This window comes from Cervus elaphus, chromosome 22, assembly GCF_910594005.1.
Source record: "Cervus elaphus chromosome 22, mCerEla1.1, whole genome shotgun sequence".
Lineage (NCBI taxonomy): Eukaryota > Metazoa > Chordata > Mammalia > Artiodactyla > Cervidae > Cervus > Cervus elaphus.
In genome coordinates this window covers 53959670-53986995 of record NC_057836.1, presented here as the reverse complement: position 1 = coordinate 53986995, position 27326 = coordinate 53959670, and the positions used below count along the sequence as shown (strand labels likewise).

General features: G+C 41.7%; 1 protein-coding gene and 1 non-coding gene across 2 annotated transcripts in view; one reads left to right on the top strand and one right to left on the bottom strand.

Annotated features, from left to right (window-relative positions):
* The window catches only part of SLC5A8 (solute carrier family 5 member 8), a 52175-nt gene extending 38228 nt beyond the window's left edge, over positions 1-13947 (bottom strand). Inside the window, exons 1-3 of the mRNA XM_043882516.1 lie at positions 13248-13947; positions 5675-5740; positions 2501-2552 (exon numbers count right to left, since the gene is read on the bottom strand). Of these exons, the coding sequence (XP_043738451.1) occupies positions 2501-2552; positions 5675-5740; positions 13248-13598 (469 nt within the window). The 5' untranslated portion in view covers positions 13599-13947. The remainder of the gene's footprint in view (positions 1-2500; positions 2553-5674; positions 5741-13247) is intronic.
* Positions 13948-18044: 4097 nt separating this feature from the next.
* Positions 18045-18117, top strand: TRNAW-CCA. The gene has a single exon. It is a non-coding gene; the product is annotated as a tRNA-Trp (tRNA).
* The last annotated feature ends 9209 nt before the right edge of the window (positions 18118-27326 follow it).

Genomic DNA, 27326 nt, shown 5'->3' with positions numbered 1-27326 from the left:
AAATAATCTAGTGATGGAAATAGGGAGTGAAATAAATCAAGAGTTGATAATCATTAGCATAGAGTTAATGGTATGTTAGCAGTCAGTACACTATTCTATTTTAGCATATGATTGAAGTTTTCTGTAATTTAAAAAAAAGATTAAAAAGATTGCGCATAGAGAATGTTAAGTTCGAATTCAGCTAAAAAGGTTTCTGTGGAGCATCTGTTGCACACCAAGTATTCTCTGCGTGTCTGTGTTTACTGCTTTGTTACAGTAAAATGCATGCATGCTCAGTTGCTTTAGTCAGGGCCAACTCTGTGTCCCTACAGACTGTAGCCCATCAGTCTCCTCTATCCGTGGGATTCTCCAGGCAAGAATACTGGAGTGGGTTTCCATGCCCTCCTTCAGGGGATCTTCCTGATCCAGGGATTGAACTGGCATCTCCTGTGTCTTCGGCATTGCAGGCGATTCTCTACCCACTGAGCCACTCGGGAAGCCCACGGTAAAATACATGGCTGATATGAAAGTGGTCAAAATGTGATGCCTCGAATCCTAATTTACTCCCAGGGAGTGGCTCAATAAACTGATAAGAACAGTCCTTGAAGCACTCACTGAACGTAGAGCTTTCTTATTCCCAGAACTGCACTTTAAAACTCTAAAGCCAACATTTCAGCTATACTTAACTCCAATAGGTAACTTATGAAGTTTATAGCTCAGCTCTTTACATACAAAGTGATTCATTCACGATGTTGGTAATATTTACAAGAAACATGCCTGACATTCAGAATTCAACATCACATTGTATAATGGATTTCTTCTGTGCTTTATAAATATAGATGACAACTATTATCTATGTATCATGAAATCAAGAAATTAGAATCTGGAGTTAGAAGGGGTTTTCTCTTTTCTTGTTTTCTTTAAGGTTTTTGATTTTATATTAATTTGAGGAACTGCGTCACATTCTTCCCATCACAGACTCCACTTGTCCATTTTAAAAGGAAGCGACAGAGATAAATTTGCTTCTAACTGATAAGAATTTAGAGTATGTAGTTTCCCTGAAGCCTTTTGAGGGTGTGACTAATTCACTTCTTTGCCTCAATAAACAATCCCAGTTTCACAGCTATTATCTTCCCAACTCTAGACAGTAACCTGTTGATCCATAAAATTGTCACATATTTATTTATAAGGATACTATAGCCATCTGTCCTTTGGTCAGGAACAATCTAATATTTCAAATCACACAGACCTCTTTTTCTTGTATTTTAGATCACATTTGAAGTGGGGAGAAAAAGAATTTCTCCTCCTGCCCAATTTTACAGTGGGACAAAGCCTGCACTGAATAACGCAGAAGCCTATTGGAGATAACTTCTTCCAAGGAGTAAGCGTCTTTTCCAAAATTAAAAGACGCTTGCTCCTTGGAAGAAAAGTTATGACCAACCTAGACAGCATATTAAAAAGCAGAGACATTACTTTGCCAACAAAGGTCTGTCTAATCAAAGCTGGTTTTTCCAGTGGTCATATATGGATGTGAGAGTTGGACTATAAAGAAAGCTGAGCGCCAAAGAATTGGTGCTTTTGAACTGTGGTGTTGGAGAAGACTCTTGAGAGTCCCTTGGACTGCATGGAAATCCAACCAGTCCATCCTAAAGGAAATTAGCCCTGAATATTCATTGGAAGTACTGATGCAGAAGCTGAAACTCCAATAGTTTGGCCACCTGATGCGAAGAACTGACTCATTTGAAAAGACTGATGCTGGGAACGATTGAAGGCAGGAGGAGAAGGGGACAACAGAGGACAAGATGGTTGGATGGCATCACTGACTCAATGGACATGAGTCTGAGTAAACTCCAGGAGTTTGTGATGAACAGGGAGGCCTGGCGTGCTGCAGTCCATGGGGTTGCAAAGAGTCGGACACGACTGAACTACTGAACTGAACTGAACTGAACTGTTGGAGATGGGCTCCAGGTTACAAACACAAAGGGAGCAAGAGCAGTCCACTCACGATTTGGACTACAGAGGGCGGTCATTCTGAAGGAATGGAGAACGGCTGGTCGGCACATCCCAGAGAAACACAGCCCAGTGAAGCCTGTTGTTGTTATTTAGCCGCTAAGACATGTCTGACGCTTGCAACCCCATGGGTGGTAGCCTGCCAGGCTCCTCTGTCCATGGGATTCTCCCAGCAAGAATACTGAAGTGGGTTGCCATTTCCTTCTCCAGGGGATCTTTCCGACTGAGGGATTGAACCCTTATCTCCTGCATTGGCAGGCATGTTCTTTACCACTCAGTCACCAGGGAAGCCCCCAGTGTTCTAACCTTCCACTAATTTACAGACCTTTCTGAGCTATGATTCAGGAACCCAGAGAAGCTGCTAGTGTAAACACTGACCCCACTAGATCCGCCTCAAGCTGATGCAGGTTATTGGAAGCATTCTTCCGCCTCCCCATCTCCCCAAAGACAGAATAAAGTCTGTTAAAAGTCAACCTCCAAGTGTGAGTGACATATTAACTCCAAAATGTACCTTGATTCAAAGCCAGGGCAGGGGCATAAATAACAATTCCAGTGTACAGAATCTAGAGGAAAAAAGAAAACAAATAAATAGTATGAATTACAAAATGAAATATTGATATTTTTCTATAAATTTACTTATGAATTAAAAACCATAGTTTCAATATACTTTAACAAAATTTGCTTGTAACTTGAAAATGTAATTTAAGTTAAGTTGACTCTCCTTTTCTATGTGTAACCTATGACAATGGTCATAGGTTACAAAAACCTTTTACGACCAATTTTATGTAAAAATGTGGACTTTTCATGCAGTGCTTAGTGCAGATAGCCACTAATCCATCAATTCAAGTTTGAAACCAATTTTCCTAGATCTGGAACAATTTGGAAGAAAGAAAGGGTACAGATTTAAAAGGGTGATGCTTGCTCATATGCTTTCAAACTTTTGTCAATCACTGCAGATGTAAGTGGGAAAGCAGTGAAAATTTTGGAAACTTGTTTGCAAAAGTTGGCATGACCACTAATTAAACAGTAGTGTAAATTTGCCCCAAAATTTCCTGAGGGCCAACAAAAATTCTACTCTACCATTTTAATATTATTATTTTTCATTCATACACTTAACAAATATTTATTAATCTGGGGTACAACAGTACGATAAATATGTTCTTTTTCTCAAAATATCACTTTCATTGCATCTGATCTTTCAAATACATATAGGCTAATTCTTTGGGCTCCACAATGAACTACAAACCATTGGCTTCCAGATTGAAACAATTGGCAAGAAGGTGTCTTCAAAGAGAATTCCATATGCTCCTTCTGGTGAAATTCCAAAGTTTAGTCTTCAGGATATGCCCAACAAGAAACCCAGAGTATAGACATTGCCATTTTTATTTGTAACTTTTTTGGTACTTCAAGATAGCAAATACTTATCTGATATTAAATGGTAAATGAACCAAGTGCTTTTAAGGAAGCAAAACTATTTTTTTAATAATCAAATTTATACTAGCTATATGGGAATTAGCATATCTGGTAATTATGAAACTGGAATTTTTTTACATATTTTTATAATATTGTTACCTCAGTGATTGGATGAGCAGCAAATAATCATGCTGGTTTTAATGGTGTTGATTTTTGTAAACTTCAAACACTTTTTACTTTATAAAATATCTTTAGGCAGCACTTCAATATCGAATGGTAATGGGAGTGGACCTCCTCAGTTTTTCTGATCAGTGGTTTATCTACTTGTCATTAAGTACGTATTTTCACTGCTGGAGTAGGAAGTGACTACTCACTCCAGTATTCTTGCCTGGGAAGTTCTGTGGACAGAGGAGCTTGGCCGGCTACAGTCCATGGGACTGCAACAGAGTCAGACACAACTTCGGAGAAGGCAATGGCACCCCACTCCAGTACTCTTGCCTGGCAAACCCCACGGACGGAGGAGCCCGGTGGGCTGCAGTCCATGGGGTCGCGAAGAGTCAGACACGACTGAGCGACTTCACTTTCACTTGTCACTTTCATGCATTGGAGAAGGAAATGGCAACCCACTCCAGTGTTCTTGCCTGGAGAATCCCAGGGACGGGGGAGCCTGGTGGGCTGCCGTCTATGGGGTCGCACAGAGTCGGACACGACTGAAGCGACTTAGCAGCAATTCTATGATTACGCTATAAAATATACTATGAAAAAAACATATTATTCAGTATTTGAATGTTTGATTAAATTACATGAGTAATCTACAGAAGTAAGTTCTTCAAACAGTGGATTCGAAAGCTTCCCTTCCTTTTCAGGAATGCACTGGCTTTCCAGTCATTATATCATCCAAGTTAAAGATCTGCAAATGTGACCCAGCCATCTTCTTAACATTTGTCCCCACTCTTACATTTCTGTTGGCACTTCCAATGATGAACCAAAGAGGGACTGAACTCCATTGTGGAATGCAAGCTACCAGGCTCAGCTCTGGGTCAGAATCTCTACCAGACCCCCAAGGGCTCTTTTCTTTCATACTGCAAATGTTAAGGTCAAATACAATTTAAGCTACATAGCTAGCAAAGATATAAAATGAAGCTAAGTTAAATAATTTACAAAGGCACTCTGTCTTGCTGAAGCAAATGCTTGGGTAGCTTTTGCCTGGAGAAATGGAATTATAAGTAGAGATGAGATTGAAAACTCCCTCCTCAACCTCCATTATCAAACTCATTCATGAAAGACTTCGCTGCCAAGAGGGAGATAGGTCTAAATTATGTGACAATGGTCGTGACAAGATGATGGGTGGGAAGCAATCTCTGTCACTGATGACTTGGCAAATCTTTGATTTGATTTGTGCCAGTCAGTAAATCTATACTTGCATATTTTTGAAGTACTGGATTGTGGGGAGTTTTGTTGTTTTTTCTGACCCCGTGGACTGTAGCCCGCCAGGGTCCTCTGTCCATGGGATTTGCTAGGCAAGAGTACTGGCGTGTGCTGCCATTTCCTTCTCCAGGGAATCTTCCCAACTCAGGGACTGAACCTGAGTCTCCTGTTTGGCAGGCAGACTTTTTACCACTGAGCAACCTGGGAAGCCCATGGGATTGTGCGCTTGGCTTTAAAAACTCCTGAGAGCATGATGTTGCTGCTTTATACTCAGTGAGTATATCAATTAGGTTTTACAGTTCAATTTCTGAAAGAGTTCACTGATTCATTTTTTTAAAGTGTGCTTTCAAGGAAAATTATTTTCAAATGTTTTTCTTACTATGTCAGCTAATTTTTTCTATTAAATCTATTACTTAACACGCTGCAAAAATACTATGAAATAGACACCTTGTTTTCTCTTTGTTATAATTCCTACTATCAGCTAGTACAGTTCCTTCAAATATCTTTGTCGTCTAAGCCATGCCCTTACTGTCACTTTGGTAGGGACAGAGGGAGACATAAGAGGGAAAAGCATATTTTCCTAACCATGACTGTCGCTCGTTCAATACAATATTCAGTGTTCACTTAACTCATTGTTTTCTCAGGGAATAACTCATTTGCTGAGACAGTGTTTAATGATCTTAAGGATTAATGCTATGTACTGACAGACATTTTTCCTTTTGTGTTTCCTCCTATGTTCAACCTCTTTTCTTTCACGTATTTATCAAAGAAGCTTGACCCAGGTGCCTTGTTTAAAAAACACTGTAGATGAAAAGATAAAAGAAATGAACTGATGGCTACTTACTGTTTGAACAATGAAGATGATTGTTCCACAGAGACGAACGCATTTGTTAAATCGAAGTTCTAAATACTATTTCCAAAAAAAGGAAAAATGGTTAATATGTAAAACTTCTGGACACTTTTTAAAAACCAGCAGCTTAAGAAGTAAAGGAGCTAAAACTTTAAAGAAACTTCATAACTAATTTTTACCCTGCATTTCTATTTCACTATTCATATTTTAATTTAAATTATTTGAATATTGTTATTTAAATAATATTTTATTTCAAAAGTTATTTATTTTTTAATTGAAGGCTAATTGCTTTACAGAATTTTGTTGTTTTCTGTCAAATTTCAACATGAATCAGCCATAGGTGTACACATGTTACCTATGTACATATGTACAGCCATAGGTGTACAAATTATTTAAATTAGTATTTTAAGTTACATATAGCAAAACTGACCCTTGTTTTAGAGTACAGTTCAAACTTTTTTTGTTTGCTTGTTTGTCTGTTTTTGGCCACACTGTGCGGCATGTGGCATCTTAGTTCCCCGATCAGGGATGCAGCCTGTGTCCCCTACATTGGGTGTGCGGAGTCTTAACCGCCGGACTGCTGGGTTAAGTCCCAGTTCAATGGTTTTAACACAGAACAGTTTCATCACCCCCAGAAAAGTCCTCCATGTTGCTCCTTTGTAGTCAAATCCTCTTTCCATCCCTAAACCTCGGCAATCACTGACCCATTCTCCATCCCTACAAGTTTTGTCTTGTGCAGAATGTCATACCAATGCAATTATTTTCTGCATTTTTAGAACGAACAAAGTGTTGTTCTCCCCTTCTCGTGGTATCTACCCAATAAATTTCCCCTGATACACTTAAGGAATCAACCCTTTCCCACTTCAGGCAACTGCGGCAGAACTGTCGATCAAGGTGCCTTGCCAGGGCTAAAAGGCAGTCACATGACCTACGTCCAGCCAGTCAGTTTGTTTCCTCAGTAGGTGAATCTCAGAGGCAAGATATAAAGACAGAAAATGACTGAAGCAGCAAGCAGACTGATCCTGACAGCATGGCCTGAAGAGGCTGCCCTGGCTTCTGTTCCTTTTCATAGTCTGTTTGATCAGCTTTTCCTCCTGTTCTGTGAGCTATGCCCACATCCTCACAATAAAACGTTTTAACTTAAATCAGCCTAAGTCCATTTTTCTATGCAGAGCCAACCCTGACATCTGCAGTAGCTTATAACATAGAGGCATACCTCGTTTTACAGCACTTCTCTTTATTGTTCTTCACAGACACTGCGTTTTTTACAGATGGAAGATTTCTGGCAACCTTCCATGAAGCAAGTCTATTGGCATCATTTTTCCAACAGCCTTTGCTCACTTCATGTCTCTGTTTCACACTTTGGTAATTCTCCCAATATTTCAAGCTTTTTCATTATTGTTATATTTGTTACAGTGATCTGTGATCAGAGATATTTGATGTTGCTATTGCAAAACGCTTGTGACTCACTGAAGGCTCAGATGATGGTTAGCATTTTTTAGCAATAAAGTATTTTTTAATTATGGTATATGCATTGTTTTTTAGACAAAGAGCCATTGTACACTTAATAGACTAAGGCATAGTGTAAACATACCTTTTGTATGCACTGAGAAAGAAGAAGTCATGCAACTCGCTTTCCTGCAATATTCACTTTATCGTGGCAGTCTGGAACCAAACCTGCCATATCTCTGAGGTAGGTCAGTAGTGTGCCTATCTCCCATGTTATATGTAATAATGTGTCACAAAGTTAGAATCCTAGGACTTTAAAGCTGAAAGAAACTGGGGTCCGTGGTTTTGTCACTAAGTCGTGTCCGACTCTTGTGACCCCATGGACTTAGCCCGCTGGGCTCCTCTGTCCATGGGATTCTTCAGGCAAGAATACTGGAGTGGACTGCCATTTCCTTCTCCAGGTGATCTTCCCAACCTGGGGATCAAACCCAGGTCTCCTGCACTGCAGGCAGATTCTTTACCCACTGAGCTATGAGGGAGGAAGCTGGGGTCCAAGATATTCTTTAATTTGAATAGTATTACTACAATATACAGAGAATTTTAAGGCTAACAGTAGTCTTTTCACATACAGAAGAAAAAAAGAAGGAAAAACTGATATTAGATAAATATCAGAGGAAAAGACACTAGATATTTTAGCTTCATAATTACGGATAGCATTTATAATGTATCTGCTGCATGTCTTGTCCTCACAGCTAAGTCCATGAGGTGGTTACTATACAAAATGAATATTAGAAACCAGGACACTGAGGTACAGAGAGAAAACCAAGATTGCAACCTAGTAATTGTTAAAGACAATGCAAATTTTGGACCATTTGATGTCAAACTCTGTGTACATAACCATTATGTTGTCCAAAACAGCAAGTAAACTGCCCGTGTGTCTAAGACTCATCCAGAGCGAGTGAGGGGCACTGACGCGGGAGGCCCTCCTAAGATAACTGACAAGTAAAAACACGCCGTACTCTTCAGTGAGTGTGCCGGGCAAGAGTTCCAGCCTCTGTTCCAGCCGCACTCTTGACTCCACAAGCTTGGGGCACTCAGAGTCTCAACTTCCTCCTCTTGAAAATGTGGATCATACTAATACTTCTTTCCTCTCTTACTCGGCAGGATTTTGGAGCCCATCAAATGATGCAAATGGATGGGGAAATGTTGTAAACCATTCACTTAAATCTAAGACATTAAGAAGCTGGTAACCAAAGCCACAGGCCTTGAGAATTTGAATCTTAGTAAATTACGTGTGTTAAAATTATCCAACTATATTTTGAAAGGCTTTTTAGAAAGCCCAAGAGGTGTTTTGAAGCATGAAAACAGGGCACTGTTATTTCTTCTAAGTTGTTTTAGTAAAACTCTATTAAAAATAAATGTACATGAATTGACAGAGAAATCTTTGCCTTTTCTAGTATGTATATCCAAATTGGTGGAGATTAAAAAAAAAAAAAAACTAAAAAAAAAACTGAGGAGGAAAATGTGATGGAGGTAAGAATGTAATAGTTTTAACAAAATATATGTATATATTTTTCCTCACACAAGACTAACTCAAGACAGAACCAAGAATTCAGTATCATGACTGTGTCTGTGACATGGAATGTCACTGACCATCTCAGTGTCGAGTGAAAAAAGTGCACAACGTAGCAGTTGAGAATTATGCTTTATTCTGAGGCCTGACTGAGGATGATAGCCCAGGATGGCAGCCTCTCAGATAGCTCTAAGGAACTGTTCCAAAGAGATAAGGCAAGAGCCAGGATATAGAGGAGTATTTACTAGGGGGCAAGGGAAGAATATGTAGTTGAACATCAAAAGATTACTGTTAATCACAAAAAAACAGACATCTCAAGTTAATGATTTTGGTCCTTTTCTGTGTATGGAAAGATGCAAGAGCCTGAGCTTACTGAAATCCTTCCTTTCACATACATCTTCGCTATCTAGGGCCAGTATCCTATTTGTCTCCACTCTCTCAGGGGGCACCATGGATGGCCGCTTCAGTGGCTGATGGCTTTGTGGCCACAATATTCTTTGTTTACGGCAGTGGCAGAGACATTCTTTGTCCACCTCAGCTACTGGACTGCTAAAGAAATACTTAATGACCAAGTCACGGATCTGTAGGCTCAGAGAGTAGCTCTAGGATTTCTTGACAAAACTACAGAGTAACAGTAGGCATCTGTGTAACCAAGCAGGACCCGATGGGGCCTTCCCGGGACAGAGTCCTGCCCCCATGTCCTCACCCTGCCTCTTGTTTATGGGAAAGCTGTAGTCTCCCAGGCCTCCCTGAGTTACAGAAGTCTGGCCCAACAATTAATGATTGAAAAGATGTTGAATACATAGTGACAAAAGTAGCACTTGGGCCAGAAGAACTGGTAACAATTTAAACAGTAAATCACCATAGCAGTCACAGAAGTTCCTTCCTGAAGTACCAAGATAACAGTACCTGATGTGCATTTCCCCAGTTGCTTTACGGATGCTAAAACCTCCACCAAATGGAAGAAGCTAATGAACTGAAGCCCCCAGAACCACTGAAGCCTGAGGATTGATAATGTTTACCCCTGTAACACTGCCTGGTTACCTCACTATAAACCTATCAGAGAACTGTGCCCAAGGTTATCACATAGTCAGCGACTGCCCTTCCTCACCTTGCCTTTAAAAATGCTTCCCTAAAAGCCATCAGGGAGTCTGAGTTTTTGATAATCATCTGCCCCAGACTAGTAATAAAAGCTGCAGTTTCTTTCACCACAACCCAGAGTCAGTAAATCGGCTTTCCTGTATATGGGCAAGTGGACCCAAGTTTGGTTTGATATCACCTATCGTCAGCCAAGATCTCTCATGGTTCTTGGTACTTTGAATAATTTAGGGACACTAAGACTCTTATTGAATTTTGTTTTTAAAAAAGAGAGAGAGAGAGAGTAAGGGCAATGTAGTTGAAACACTTAGATTTTGTTGAATCCAGAAAGATCCTGAAGAAATGGGGAATGCAGTTGGGTTCCTGCACGATATTTCTTTTCTGTGGGTCTGGAAGTTGTTAAACACCTCTCAGGACTATACCTTGAAAGCAGTGATAGACATCACAAATGCTTCTGAATAGCCTACTGTATTGTGTGTGTGTGTGTGTGTGTGTGTGTGTATTAGTCGCTCAGTTGTGTCCAACTCTTTGCAATCCCATGGACTGTAGCCCACCAGGCAACTCTGTACATGGAATTCTTCAGGCAAGAATACTGGAGTTGGCTGCCATTCCCTTCTCCAGGGCATCTTCCTGACCCAGGGATGGAACCCGGGTCTCCTGCATTGCAGGCTGATTCTTTTCCATCTAAGCCACTAGCAAAGACCCATTATATTGTACCATAGCTAACAAATGGAATCTAGGGAGAAATTTCATACTTGTATAAGAATGCCAGGGTTCTCAATGCTGGACCTCTATTCTGCATAGTTGACTCCAGCTCTCCACAGAAAACAAACAAAATATACCACGTGAAAGAGTTTTCCATGAGCAACTGCCAGAGACATAGCATGAAGCCTAACTTCTCTGTCCCCCACGGCCTGGCATCCACTAGTCATGGACACCCCTGTGTGCCCACAAGCCCCTGTGTCCTACACCACGTCCCCTTCGCCTTAGCCCTTCTAAGCTCCGCTCAGGCTTATAGCACTCACAGGAGCCTTCAGAGGCAGCCGGCGTGCACCACTGCAGAACCTCTCGGCATGCATCCACTCTGCTTCAGGCTCTCTTGTGTAACTCAGTTCACTCTGGTTCTCTTTGCTTGCAAAATGGGGCTCTCACAGCATAAGGATTATTTTGAGTATTGAGACAGAAAATGTATGTAAAACAGGCAGCCCAGTACCCAGCCTGTACTGAGCAAATGTTGGCTTTTTGCCATTTTTAGCTGGAGCCTTGCTAACTTAGCCTCCACCACTGCAGATGTGTTGGAAATGTGTTTCTGGTTGAGTTACTATTGCTGCCCTGGAGAGGTACGGGTCAGTGACTGTGAAAGGAGCAGTGATCTATGGTGACTGAAATCCTCATGCCAGGTTCTTCAAAACCCTTCTGGGTTTTGGAGTTGTTTAACTACAGATCAGAGCTCACAGACTCAAAATGCCTGCAGATCTCATCAGGTGAAATACATAAGTTACTTGACCAGGCACTCATATATTAACCAGCTTGAAATATTCCTCATATCTACTAAGAAATATGTTCTCTGACATGCCCCTCCAAACAAGAACTCTTGTTTGGAACCCTTCTACACCTTTCTATCTTCTCTTTTGCATGTTTGATAAGGACTTAAATGCAGATAGATTTTTCTATCATAAGAAAGTAACCATGCATATACAGCGAAGAGGCCTCAATGCAGAAATTAATCGCAAATTAGTGCAGCGGCTGTAAACTGAAGTTCCTGTCACCACAGGGAATGTGAGCCCTGAGTCACTAGTCTCTTAAGTTTCAAAAGGAGCCAGAATCTGGAATTTTACTTGACTTCTCATCATCATCATTAAATGCTAAATCAACTTTTCCCTTGTGGCTCAGCTGGTAAAGAACCCGCCTGCAATGTGGGAGACCTGGGTTCGATCCCTGGGTTGGGAAGATCCCCTGGAGAAGGCAAAGGCTACCCACTCCAGTATTCTGGCCTGGAGAATTCCATGGACTGTACAGTCCATGGGGTAGCAAAGAGTTGGACATGACTGAGCGACCTTCACTTCACTTTTTTCAAAGCATTATAAGGATCAACTACAACCAAAAAGACTTAAGACTGAGTTTGGCCTGGGGCAATCAGTTTGTCACTTTTGAGCAAAACAGACTGTATCCTGCTCACTTCTGGGGTGATGACTAAACACTCTCAAATACAATGACCAGAGAGCAAAGAAGGCAACGCGACCCCAGGGGCACCTCGCCCTGAATGACGTTATTGGAGCCCAGGCAGTCTGTCACCAACACTTGTTGCACCATTAGGGCCCTTCCCCAGCACCAGTTGAAGCAGCCTCACTGAGTGACTGGATGAGGCAAACATTCCATAAACTCAAGGACAAGGTGCTGCTGAGAGGCTCGGCATCCTCTGGAATCGAACACTTCTGCAGCTTTGTCCATGGAGCTCAGTGAACTAGGCCCGATCCCTCCCCTGAACTTCTATTCTCCCTGGAGGCTCCCATTCAACAGCTCTTTAAACTAAACCAAACATTCACACTACCTTGCAGAGCCCTTTCCGGCAGACAACTTGAGAGAATCCACACTCAGTGGAACTGTGCAATTGGAAAGCCGGTTTCCTGAATCATCTCTCCACAGGGGGAGAAGGCAGAGCTGATAAGGAAACTTGTGGTCAAATTCTCCTAGTGATCCCAACGGAACCACCTCTACCATCATCACCCCAATATTTTGGGTCAACATTTATTCAGCACTTACCCTGTGCCAGACACTATTCTAAACGCTATCCTTGCATCATCTCATCTAATCCTCCCAACAACCAGTTGAGGTAGGTGGTATAATTATTTCCATTTTGAGATTAAGAAAGAGGCACAATCGCTTAAATGTCAGTACAGGTTCTCCAGCTAGTAAGTGGAGAATCCTGTCTCAAATGCAGGTGCTGAGACAAGAGATTTAGAATCTTAACCATTTGGGTACCTGCCCCTGGGTGGAAGGCAGGGGAGAGTACACACACTTTCCTGCTATCCTGGAAAAGTAAATGGAGCCCGAGGGCCTGGAATGAGGGGATTCATTTCAAGGAGGAGGAGCTGAGACTTGAAAGAGGGACCCTCCCCCAGGATAAGTTTAAAAATCTTTCCCCTTGACTTGGAATCAAAGATGTTAAAGCAGAAATCGCCTTAGTGAACACTAGTCGAAATAACTCCGTTTACTTCAGAAGCCTCTCTTTTCCTTCGAGCTCATGAAAGTTAAGTCCCAAGATTTTTTCCCTCCTCCTTTACAGAACACCTCTCCCGGAAAGGGGAGGGCAGCAGAAGTGATGGATTTCGACCAGGGAGAGATTTCAATGTGGGGGTGAGTCTGCCCCCAGGAAAATTCCTCCGGGAGCCTGAAAAGTCCTCCTCTCCCCCCATCACCTCCCCCCGCGACCCCCTGACCTTTTACCTCGTAGGTGCTGGTAATACCCAGTTTGTAGAACACGGGGAGGAAGACCTCCGCGCTGAGGACCACCACGAGGAAGTAAGTGATGGCAAAGATGCTGAATATGGCCCCAAAACGGTAGACCTCGGACGGGGTGCCCAGGACGGTGACGGCAGACATGAAGCTTGCGGTGAGGGACAAGGCCACGGGCACGGCGGTCATCCTGCGGCCGCCCATCAAGAAGTCCTTGGAAGTCTGCTGACCGCCCCCCGCGAAGGCGTAGTAGATGCCGATGACGGCCGAGATGAGCAGCATCCCAGCGAACACTACGTAGTCCCACACCACGAAGGTGCCGATGTCCCGCGGTGCGCCCATGGCCGCGCGGTCGCCGGGGTCCTGCGCGCAAACTGGCGGCCCCGCGGCGCGCAGCCCGAGCCGGAGCTTCCCCGGCGCGCCGGGCACTCACCTATTCCCCAGTCGCACGCGGCGGGTGTGGCGCCCTGCGGGGATGAGCGGCGTCTGGCAGGTGTCTGTCCGTCCGCTCCCCGGCTCCCAGCGCAGCCTCTGCCCACCGCAGCCAGCAGAGCCCTCCGAAACGAGGTTTCGGGGACACCCCACCCACCCGGCGCTGAGCTCTCACTGGGCTCCAGACCAAGGTGGCTCGCCCGGCGCCGCGGACACCCGGGCAGGTGAGAACTGGAGCTTCCAGCCGCCTCTGGCGAATCTTCAGGGAGCGCTCAGCGAAATTTTTATCAAGTGACACCCGAGGGGACGCACTATTTAAATGAGCAGGTGACTGATCGGTGAGTGTGGGTCGAAGGGTAATTGTCACGCCTTTAAGCTTTCCGGTTCAACAGACTGGGTCCTTACGGGAAGGTACACCTGGAGTTTTTAGACTGATTTATTTGATACATTGATGGGTGATTTCTGTGACAGTTTGCAGTGAGCCGAGGTCCCAGTTCTTAGACAGGTAAGCAGTTATAAAGGAGAAGAACAAATCTGTGCTATTGGTTGCCTGTGTTTTTATTCAATGAACAAGTTTCATCCCTAGCAGTTTCTCCTAGGAATGACAGTCACTATAATATATGTGTGTGTGTGCATGTGTATGCTCAGTTCTCAGTGGTGTCGGACTCTTTGCAGCTCTGTGGACTGTAGTGGGACAGACTCCTCTGTCCATGGAATTTTCCAAGAAGAAGACTGGAGTGGGCTGCCAGTTCCTACTCCTGGGGATCTTCTTGAACCAGGAAGTGAACTCATGTTTCTTGTGTCTCCTGCACCGGCAGGTGGATTAATAATACCTACAATTTAATGAGTCTTACCATGTGACATGTGATATGCTTGGCACTTTGTACATTAACTAGTGTAATTCTTACTATTACCCTTAATACAGAAATCATCTCCACTTATCAAATAAGGAAACTGGCTAAAACACTTGCCCAATAAAATGGTGGAGATTAAGATTTTTAATCCAGGTCTGATACAGAATTTGTTCTCTTAATCACAATGCTATACCTTGTAGAGTTCAAATATAGACACTTGTTAAATGTAGGCACAATTATATACACTTAAATGAAGACACTTGAAAGCATGTGGAAAACAAGATCATTTTCAGTATTAGCACTCAGTATTTTAAGTGGCTTGTCTTGAAATATTACTAACAACATGAGTCATGCTTGTAAAGCAATGTGATTCCTAAATTCTTCTTCTAAAATAGGCCCTCTAGCCAAATATGCCCTGGCATAGGTCTATTTCAAGCCATCCTTGTTCATTTTCTTAAATGCTTATAATTTACCTGTTGACTCTTGATAGACAATCCACAGAATGCATTTAGCCCAGCCTGGCATGTGAAGAAAGCTATGTCAGACTTTTTTTGTAAACTGGCCTTATTTGCATAAGTCTTCCCTGGTGGCTCAGTGGTAAAGAATTTGCCTGCCAATGCAGGAGACTCAGACTCAATCCCTGGGTCAGGAAGATCCCCTGGAGAAGAAAGTGGCAACCCACTCCAGTATTCTTGCCTTAGAAATCCTACGGGCAGAGGAGTCTGGAAGACTACAGTCCACGGGGTCACAAAGCAGTCAGATGTGACTTAGCGACTAAATGACAACATTTATTTGCATAACACTTTTGAAAGGAAATAAAGAAGGAAATAGAAGATAAATCCAAGTAATTCCATTATTTAAACAACTATGTGGTTTGAAATTAATTCCTGTATGAAGTTTACTATATTTCAGAGACATCATTTTTCTTCTGCTGTCACTGCCTGGTGCTCAAACTCTCACCATAAAATTGCATCATAAAAGTTATAGCATCCACTGCATCTGGGGTTCTTCCATCTCTGTACAAACTACAGCGCTTTAATTCACTGTGCAATGCCAGTGTACTCAGCTCCATTAGTGTCCTGTCAAAGGATTAAGTGAGATTATATGTTCTCTGGAGGTGTCGGCCTCTGACTGTACAGAGAAAGGCATTGTGGTGGGAAACACTCAGACAACAGAGGGTGGGCTGCCCAATTCTCTGATGGGGATACATGTTATGACTTTGAACCCAGCATAGTAATAGTTGTAAGTGGGAAAAGAGGTCTTCCCACTTACTTTGTTTTTTAATTGGAGGCTAATTACTTTACAATATTGTGGTGGTTTTTGTCATACAATGACATGAATCAGCCGTGGGTGTACATGTGTCCCCCATCCTGAACCCCCTCCCACTCCCCCCCATCCCATCTCTCAGGGTTGTCCCAGTCCACCAGTTTTGAGTGCCCTGTCTCATGCATTGAACGGACTGGCAATCTACTTCACATATGGTAATATACATGTTTCAATGCTATTCTCTCAAATCATCCCACCCTCACCTTCTCCCACAGAGCCCAAAAGTCTGTTCTTTATATATCTGTGTCTCTTTTGCTGTCTCGCCTATAGAGTCATCATTACCATCTTTCTAAATTCCATATATATGTGTTAATATATTGCATTGGTGTTTTTCTTTCTGACTTACTTCATTCTGTGTAAGAGGCTCCAGTTTCATCCACCTCGTTAGAACTGATTCAAATGTGTTCTTTTTAATGGCTGAGTGATATTCCATTGTGTGTATGTACCACAGCTTTCTTATCCATTCGTCTGCTGATGGATATCTAAGTTGCTTCCATGTCCTGGCTATTATAAACAGTGCTGCGATGAACATTGGGGTGCACGTGTCTCTTTCAATTCTGGTTTCCTCAGTGTGTATGCCCAGCAGTGGGATTGCTGGGTCATGTGGCAGTTCTATTTCCAATTTTTTAAGGAATCTCCACACTGTTCTCCATAGTGGCTGTACTAGTTGGCACTCCCACCAACAGGGTAAGAGGGTTAACTTTTCTCCACACCGTCTCCAGCATTTATTGTTTGTAGACTTTGATAGCAGCCATTCTGACTGGCATGAGATGGTACCTCATTGTGGTTTTGATTTGCATTTCTCTGATAATGAGTGATGTTGAGCATCTTTTCATGTGTTTGTTAGCCATCTGTATGTCTTCTTTGGAAAAATGTCTGTTTAGTTCTTTGGCCCATTTTTTGATTGGGTCGTTTAGTTGTCTGGAATTGAGCTGCATGAGCTGCTTATATATTTTTGAGACTAATTCTTTGTCTGTTGCTTCATTTGCTATTATTTTCTCCAATTCTGAAGGCTGTCTTTTCATCTTGCTTATAGTTTCCTTCATTGTGCAAAAACTTTTAAGTTTAATTAGGCCCCATTTGTTTATTTTTGTTTTTATTTCCATTATTCTGGGAGGTGGGTCATAGAGGATCCTGCTGTGATTTATGTCAGAGAGTGTTTTGCTTATGTTTTCTTCTAGGAGCTTTATAGTTTCTGGTCTTACATTTAGATCTTTAATGCATTTTGAGTTTATTTTTGTGTATAGTGTTAGAAAGTGTTCTAGTTTCATTCTTTTCCAAGTGGTTGACCAGTTTTCCCAACACCACTTGTTAAAGAGATTGTCTTCTCCAATGTATATTCTTGCCTCCTTTGTCAAAGAAAAGGTGTCCATAGGTGCCTGAATTTATCTCTGGGCTTTCTATTTTGTTCCATTAATCTATATTTCTGTCTTTGTGCCAGTACCATACTGTCTTGATGACTATTGCTTTGTAGTATTGACTAAAGTCAGGCAGGTTGATTCGTCCAGTTCCATTCTTCTTTCTCAAGATTGCTTTGGCTATTCGAGGTTTTTTGTATTTCCATACAAATTGTGAAATTATTTGTTCTACTTCTGTGAAAAATACCATTGGTAGCTTGATAGGGATTACATTGAATCTATAATGGACCATGATGTATGTTTTTTGTTCAGTAAAATGTGACCTCCTACTAATTCGTCCTACATTATGTGCCCCTTGACCAGCTCTCAGGCATCTTTTCCTGCCACTTCTTTTCCCCATTTACTCTATTCCCAGCTGCATTTCTTCTCGGTGCTCCTGGCGTGTGCCAGGCCTGTTCCTGCCTCAGAGCCTGTGCATGTGTTGCGTCCCCTGCCTTGAATGCTCTTCCTCCAGATGTCATCATGACTCTGACCTTTGCTTCATTCAGGTGTCTGCTCAGATGCTGTCTTCTCCAAAAGCCTTCCCTGACCACCCCATCTATCACTTTCTACTCCCTCACTTTGTGTTTGTTTTGTTTTGCTTTTTTTTCATATACAAAACAGTCTGACATAGTTCTTTGTTTATCTGGTTTATAGTCTGTCTCCTCCCACTGGAACAGAAGCCCCATCATGGCAGGGAATTTCTTTGTTCACCATTATACTCCCTGAGTGTAGAATCTGATGCATAATAGTTATTTTTAAAAATATTTGTTAGGATTTCCCTGGTGATCCAGTGGTTAAGACTCCATGCTTCCAATGCAGGGGACCCAGGTTCAATCCCTGGTCAGGGAACTAGATCCCACATCCTGCAACTAGGACCTGGTACAGACTAATTTATTAATTTTAAAAATTAATTAAAAATAAAAAATATTTGTTGAACATGTGAATATACAAAGGAAGGAATTATTAGGAAATCCGTTCAAATAAATTGGTTTCTAATGCTGCAAATTTCATCTTTTTCTGTTTTTCATAGGCATTTTGAAGGAGAAAATGAGAGAAACTACAGTAGGAACTACTTGTTATTTTAAAGCTAACTTTAGACCTGAAGCAGTTTAATTTATCATTACATTTTCTTTACTCTTTTAATCAGTTAATACTGCATTTGGCTGAGAATGACAGGAACCAAAATAACAATGGTATAAACGAGATAAATGTCTCTCTTTCACATTTAAAGATGTTCACAGATAAGTAGCAAGAGTTGGGATCAGTTGGAGAGGGTGAGTCTACATGAAATGATCTGGGATCCATACTCAGATTTGGTTTTCATTTCATCAAGAAGAAGGAAAGGACTGCTTAGGGTACATCCACGTCTTTCAAGGACATTTCTCATCAATTTTAAGTGACAGTTCCTTTTATATCCCATTGAACAGAACTTAGTCACATGGTCACATCTAATTGCCAGGGAGACTGGGAAATGAAGTTTTTACACCAAGGGCCATGTGCCAAACTAAATTTGGGGGTCCTACTTCTAAAGAAGAAAAGAATGGCAGTCTCTGCCACATCTAACTTAAGCACCAAAATAGACTTGTTTCTCAGATACCAGTTTCCTAGGAAGTTTTACTATTTCCCCATGGGTCATCCTTAGCTGACAAAGTCAGACATCCTCAGGTTTAAGAACACAAATCAACTGTGCCAATGACTAGTTCCCAGTTTACCCTTCTCTACTTGAAGTTTTCAGTCCCTGGTTTCTCCTTTTGTTTTAACAAACAGCTGTTCTCTCCTCAAGAAACCACTCAGAAGACCCCTAACCCTAGGGCCACACAGAAGCAGTGAAGTGGCTGAGTCACAACCGGGGACACAGAGGATCACTGGGGCACCAGTTCAGGGGGCTACCCTTTACTCATTTGCCTACAGCCCTTGAAGAAAGCATTTCTCATGTGCATTTTGACATGCAATTGGCTGCTTTAAAGATCAGTGTGCATTGGTTTTAGGAACACAGTACATAGGATGGAGTAAAGTCAAAGTTCATTCACATTAGGTACAGGCACTATCCCAATTGTTATGTTATACAGACTACATTCTTTTAAGGAAGAGTCGTGGATACAGAAAATTTTGCAGTGACATCTGCTGTAATGGGATTATATCTGTGTCAGATGCTTGGTGAAGGAAGGACAAGATTTCAAGCTCACGGAAGTTCTTAATACAAGGCTAGGATAAAGATTGGTTTGGGAACAAATGATATTTAAAACTGTTAACAAGTCAGTAGTTAAGAAAGTTACATGGGCTACCATCAAGCTTAAAACTGCACTGACTTGACCTAAAAGTTATTTTAGTTTATAAACCAGATCTCTCACTAAATAAGATAAATGATACTAGCTATAAGATACAAGTTCTCACTTCTTTTGTTTATCTCCAGAACTTTCCTACTGAGCTCACTTTTACCCCCTAACTATTCAGTGTACTTATAAACATGTAAAAATATATAATAAACTTCTTTATGCAATGCCTTATAAATGCAAAATTATTCATTTTAGAAGTATATTTACATTTAATATTTTGTGAAAAATAGCAACTTAAACCACAATAGGTATATATTACACCTTTTCTTCAGTCCTATTTATGGTGTGTTTTTAAAATTTGGCAAAGTAACTTTTTTCCCAGAAAAGTAATTGGTGGCCTTGAAAATTGGTGGCCTGCTATATCTGAAGGCCCTAGGTACAGATATTGAGGAGAGGGTCAACAGAGCCAAACAGGTTCCCTTTGGGTGAAATAATGTTTGGTATTCCTATTACTCACCTCACACTGCTGGGAAATGTTAATTTACCACTTATTCTGAAACAAGGAAATAAATTCATATTGAAAATTACAGCTTTGCATGACTAACTGCTTCACTCTTTTTGTCTTCTGTAGAAACACAGGAGTTTTTCTGAATGGCCTTTTTGATTTTTTTAAGGAGAGTGGCTAGGGAGGTCACTGGGAACAGATTGACACTTGCTGGTAATTATGTTCAAGTGGAAAAAGAACCCTAGAATGTGCTGACATGTGTCACAGCTCATAAGAGGATCAGAGCTGCTCAAAGAACCCAATCTTTCACAAGAAGACCACTATCCACACTCATCTTGGCACATCCCCATCCCAAGTTTTCTCTCCCCTATGTGGTTCCTTTTCTGTATAAATACGCTCACCCCATCTCCTCCTAGGTGAGATGGGTGATAAAGAGTCTCACCTGTCATTAAAGGTGGACTGAATTGTCAACATTTTTCATGAATGTTTTACTACTACTTGCCCACAACCAGGAGATGTACTCTCTCCTGGCCTTGAGCTCTTTCCGCATGTTTGCACTGCATTTTTGGCCTTGATACTGAGATGGTATTGTGGTTTAATCAAGGCTGTTTTAACCAAGGGTGTTAATGCAGGATAATCTCATGGATTCCGTGCATCCAAAAGCAGGAACTGGAAAGCCACTCTACACACCTGCTTCATTTCCCCCTCTCTTCAGTTGGGTTTTCTCTGAATTGCCACAGGTATATGATCAGAAATGTTGAAGCCTGTGCTTATATGCCCTTAATTCAGTAACTAGCAGAGACCAATTAGCACCTTTGAACTTAATTCTAAATCCCATGCAGAGGAAATCTGATTGGTGCAGCGTGGGTCCTATGTCTCTGGACCATTAATCCTATCAGCAGTGGCCAGAAGGGCAGGGTTCCCCTGTGGCTGCACAGATTCACCCTGAGAGTGGGGAGGGGACTAGTTTCCCATGCAGGAGGGTGCTGAGCTGGCAAGATGCTCTGAGAGGGACTCCTCTGTCAAACATCGGTGCCATTCTGTCCTCCCCTGTGAGTGAAGTAAACTCCGGAAAAAAGGAATGGGCTTGCTCATCATCATGAATCCCCAGAATCCAGCACTGTTTGTTGCTTAAAAAAATTGCTAAACATGCTGTTGTATTGACCTACTTTACCATGCCTGTTGACATCAAGAATTTCCTAAGAATTTCTAAAAGTGAATTTTGGAAACCTGAGAGTGATCTCATTGGATCTTGAATCTAGACTTATGCTTTCTTATCAGGCAAAAAAGCCTCTTTCCTCTAATTTTTGAGAGGAAATTTAGAGAAAAATATACTCCCATTCTGATACCCTACTGTCTGCTTATTCTTTACCTTGAAATCACAATCACATTTGCTATGGGGTCCTGAAATATCCTTCTGACATGGCCAAGGAAGATAAGAGTATAAGAATTCCTACAGAGCACTTTCTTAATGACCTTTAACCTAGGAACACTGAGTAAAGTTAGAAATTTAAGGCAGTACAAGAGTCAGTGCTATCAACTGAAAAAAATGCCCAATCTAGAAGTTGAGGATTATGTTTTACTTGGCGGACGCACTGAGGAATTAAGCTCAGGAGACTGCCTCTCAGATAGCTCTGAGGGATTGTTCTGAAGAGGTAAGGGAGGAACCAGGATATATAGGAGTCTTGGCAACAAAAACCAGGTAGTTGGAACATCAAAAGATTACTGTTACTTAAAGAAAAAACATATCTCAAGTTAATGAATTTAGTGCTTTTTTGGGGGGGAAGATGAAAGAGTTTGGGCTCATTGAAATCACTCCTTTGAAATGCACCTTAACTGTCTAGGACCAGTATCCTGTTTTCTCCATCCTGAATCCACTCAGGGTACACAACTGGAGTGGGCTGCAGTGGCTGACGGCAACATCCTTTGTCTACTGAAATGGTAGGTGACAGTCCTCGGCCCACAGAGTCACCACAAGGCCTGAGTTGGGAGAAGTGTAAATGACTCAGTACTACCCTCACACATCTTCTTTTCTTTTGTCTCTTACCTGAGTCTCGCTCTGACCAACTCAGTGTAATCAATTCTGCATTGGAGTACTGGGTACTTTATTAAGCAATGGGTCAACAGCTCAATAAATTTAGCAGGAGGAGTTTTCTCTGGTGTGTTTCCTGTTAGGTAGTGAAGGCTATGAAACTCCTCGTGTTTCTCCTTTTGGCAGAACCGCTATGGCAGCTCAGTAAGGCCAACCTTTGTGCTGTCACAGCCCACATCCGTAGCTGGGTTCTCTGGCACACGTATTTCCCTTCTTTTGTTGCTTGACTTTTGTTTTTCTCCCCCTATTTCAATCTTTTTTGCCTATATATCTTTTTTTTTTCTTTTAAACTTTTTATTTTATATTGAAGTATAGCTGAGTAATAATGTTGTGATAGTTTCAGGTAGACTGCAAAAGGACTCAGCCATATATATAAATGTATCCATTCTCCCCCAAACTCCTTTCCCATCCAGGCTGCCACATAACATTCGGCAGAGTTCCCTGTGCTATACAGTAGTCCTTGTTGGTTATCCATTTTAAATACAGCAGTATGTACATGTCAATCCCAAACTCCCTAATTATCTCTTCCTCCCATTCTTCCTCCTATGTATCTTTTATTGCAAACAATCTCAACTCCTCTTTTGGATATAGAAAGTTAAACACAAAGAAGGAATGATGTCCAGAAGAATATGTTGATTGCACATATTCCACTACTTCCTGGAACAGCACTAAAATGACATCAAAGGAATTAAAAAGGAGAGAGAAGGTGAGAAGATATGACTGCCAATAAAAGGTTTAGTACAATTTTGAAAGAACGCAAGTGGTAATTGACTTGGGTTTCAGCTTTCTTCACCTGTTAAATACCTTAAGGGAAAGAGGCCAACAAGAACAAAACCTATTGTAGCACAGTACCCCCCAGGAAGTGTCAGAAACCAGAGGTGCTGGGTACTTATAGAGCAAGTTATTGTTGTTCAGTTGCTAAGTTATCTCTGACTCATGACCCCATGGACTGCAGCAGACCAGGCTTCCCTGTTCTTCACTATCTTGTGGAGTCTGTTTAAACTCACAGTCCATGTCCATCTAAAGGTAAGGGTAAGAGGTAAAATGAAAAACCAGAAGGCTTTTCTGGGCAGCCAGGCAATTGCCTCTTCATTTTTCTTGCCAAAAATGAAAATCACCCCTTCTGGAAATGTTAAACTACAGAAACTTTGGCTGAGGAACCCATCACTGCTAAGGCCTGGAGTGAGATGTTTCCCTAGAAAATAGGGGTTAGAGACCATTTGTCTACTGAATGAGGAGACCCCCCCTCAACCCTGCCAGCCTTTCAACACTCGGATCCCACTGTTACCAGATTTTTCTACTCTCTCAGGCAGGACTGGAGAGGATTCCTTTCTGGGGAAACCAACCAGCCCAAGAGAACACTGGGATCTAGGAGTTCTGTACAAAGACAGGAGCTTGAACACCCCTGGTGGTGCACTGGATAAGAAACTGCCTGCCAATACAGGGGACACACGTTTGGGCCCTGGTTCACGAAGATCCTACATGCTGCAGAGCAACTAAGCCCATGTGCCACAACTACTGAGCCCTTGCTCTAGAGCTCATGAGCTGCAGCTGATGAAGCCTGTGTGCCTAGAACTTGTGCTCCACAACAAGAGAAGCCACCTCGATGAGAAGCCCTTGCACCAAAACGAAGAGATGCCCCTACTTGCTGCAACTAGAGAAAGCCCACTTGCAGCTACAAAGAGCAGTGAAAAACAATGAACTAATTAATTAAAAAGACAGGACCCTCACCTGATCACCCTACAATGAGACCCTCTCCTCAGCAAGCCCTGCCTTCACCCACAGCTTCCCATTAGCTTGTGGTGCCTCTCTGTTTAACTGAATGCACATCCAGGGATCACTCTCCATTTGGGAAAAACCCTTCATGCAAAAGACAGAAACCAGAAGAAATGGGGAAAGAAACATTAAGAAAAATGGTGTCACTGAAAAAAAAAAAGCTAAGTAAAAACAAACACACACACAAAAAAACACTGGAGTTATTTCCTGAGAAAACAAAGAAAATTCCACATTTATGAAATGTGAAGAGTTTGCTGTTAAAATATCACATTTAGGGAATAAGAAGGAGCTTCTGGAAATTAAAATAGAAGAACAGATAAGAACAATTCATGGAAGAATTAGAAGATAAAGTTGAGGACAAAAATACAGGCAGATGAATAAAAAGCTAAAAGAAAAGAAGTTTGTAAGTTCAATCCTTGAAGTCTAAAACACAAACTATAGGAATTCTAGAGAGAGAATGGAGAGAATGAAACTTACAAAGGAAAATTTCTAAAAATCTTAAGAACATGATTCTTCAGGGTGAAAGTTCTCAGCAAGTGTGTAGAAAGCTAGAGGACAGTAAAATAATGCCTTCTCCGTTCTTTTAGGAAAAACTACAGCTGAAAATTCTATAGGAAATCAAACTATCATACCAAGTGTGAGAGGAGGATAAAGATGTATTCAAATAGATAAGGCATCAAAAGTGCTATTCCCTATACACCATTTCTCATGAAGCTTCTGGAGAATGTGCTCCATGAAAAAAAGGAGGAAATGCAGAAAGGTATGACAGGAAACAGCAAATCCAGGAGTACAAGTAAGCAGCTAGTCCAGGCGGGAGCTGGTCAGAAGACTCCATGTGGAACAACTTTAAGAAGCAATGATGGAACAAACATTGTCTCGCAGATTTGACCTTCATGAGAAAGAAGTTTCAGTGATCCTTTCAAAAAGCATGGTGATGAGGACTTCCCTGATGGGTCAGAGGTTAAGAACTGACCTTGCAATGCAGGGGATGTGGGTACCATCCCTGGTCAGGGAACTGAGACGCCACACACTGCAGGGCAACGGCGCCCAAGTGCCAGTCAACAACCACTGAGCCTGCGCACCGCAATGAGAGATGCTGCTTAACACAAGGACCCTCTCGGGGGCCGGAACTAAGACCCGACGCAGCCAAATAAGTTAAAAAATACTTTCCAAGGCTTAAAAAGCATGGTGATAAAGTGATGCAAGTACAGGGAAAAGGAAGCATAATAGTTCCCACTCTATATGCTAGGTTTGCACAGCCACCAAACTGGCGAAAACTAAAGTCAAATGATACCAAGTGTTGGCAAGAATGTGAAGCGCTGGGAGATTGCATATAACATTGGTAGAAGCACTTTGGCAAATGATGGGCAACATAAAGATGAAGGTACCCATGCACTGTGACTCAGCATGTTTACTCCCTGAAGCGCACCACATGAGACTTGTGTACATGTGCACCAAGTTGTGTGTACAAGAATGAACAGCAATGAGACTTACTGCAAGCTGGAAACCATCCAAAAGCACGCTCACAGAGACACAGATAAATATTTGGGCACATACTCAGCCAATCAAGATGGTTGTGAACAGTGCCATGACTGAATTTTATTGGGTTGAGTAAAAGAAGCTAAACAGTAAAGAATACACACTTTTCACTCCATTTATATAAAAATTTCAAAACAGAACAAATTAAACTGTGTTGTTTCACAATGCAGAAATGGGTAGTAAAACAATAAAGAAAAAGAAGGAAGTTTGTAATAATAAAAGGTGGTATATATAGTGTTACCTCTGAGGAAAGGTAGCTAGTTGTTATGAGGAAGGGATACCTGGAGGGCTTTTAGGGTGCTATCAATGTTTTATTTCTTGACTTCAGTATTGGTTAGTGATTGTTCACTTTACAATTATTCATTAAGCTTTATGCAAATATTTTACAATTTAAAAGAAAACTACTTTTCAAACAGCATGGCAGATTGAACAGATATATTTACCTTTTGTTCCTTCCCAAACCTCACTAAACCCACTCCAGTATTCTTGCCTGGAGAATCCCCATGGACAGAGGAGTGCAGCAGGCTACAGTCCATCGGGTCGCAAAGGGCTGGACACGACTGAGCAGATAAGCACAAACCTCACTAAAATCAACTGTAGTGGAATAAAAACAGCATAAACCATAAAAGACAGAGTGAAAGAACTAAGATAAAATTTTGGCACTGCATTAAGTAGAAACCTACTTAGAAAATGAGAGGAAGCTGAAATTCTAGCCAGTGGTAGAGAAGGCCCAGAAGTAGGCTTATTTGTAACCTCAGAAGCCCCTAGAATGATCAGGATTTGGAGGTAGCAATAGTTCTTGAAGAGGCAGAAGCTGATGAAGAGGGGTCTGGAAATGTATACATAAAGAAATTTTATCCCAATTCCTCAACCTCCCACCCCTAGCAAAGCTGAGCAAATGTCTCTCCACCACCCCAGCAGAAAACTGAAGTTTCATTCACAGAAGAGGTTAAACCAGAGAGATGTGGACAGAGGCCGCTGGGGACAACTGTGACTGTGACTGACAGACTGACGGAGGGTCTACATACTCACAGAAAGAGACCCCCTCCCCACCGCTTCCTTCCCCCAGTCATCTCATTCCCAGACTCTTCCCCAAGAGTGTAAATCTCCATCAGTATGTCTCAATACATCATGTAATCACTGTGGACTTACTGCTCTCCAGACCTGTTGCACACCTTTGCCCTGGGATCTCAGTTTATCAGGCTCCAAGAAGTTTGCCAGTCTTTACCCTGTTGATCTCTTATTACTTGAATCTCAGATTTCTTTCTTCATATATTCCCTTGTCTGGGCTGTGCACACCACAGAAGCTTCCTGAGAAAGAATCCACAGGAAGCAATTCTTTTGAGATTTCACATGTCTGAAAAAGCCTTTCTTCTCCTTCATACTTGATGAATCAATGGGTGGAGGCTTGTTAACTATCGGGCTTTTCCATGAGATGTTCCACTGGACTCATTAGCCAAATCCCAGATACCAATATCATGAATGGCTCCTTCTTCTTCCTGCTCTTCCCCTTTCCCCCTCCTCTTCTTCCTCTTCCTCTTTCTCCTCTCCCTCCTTTCCCTCCCCTATTCCTCCTCCTTCTTCCTGAAACATTCTCAAGAGCTAGAACTCTGTGATTCACTTGCCTCTTTTTATCTGGTGTCTAGTACCATACCTGATACCCAACAGACATATAATTTGAATTCAAATTAACAAATTAATGTTGAAGTCAAATGAACTTTATTCCTCTACCTGTTCCTGAGCCTTACATTCCATGTATATACTGATCATTCAGACTGGCTTCTAAGAACATCAGATTCTTTTTTTTTTTTCATTTATTTTTATTAGTTGGAGGCTAATTACTTTACAATATTGTAGTGGTTGTTCTCAT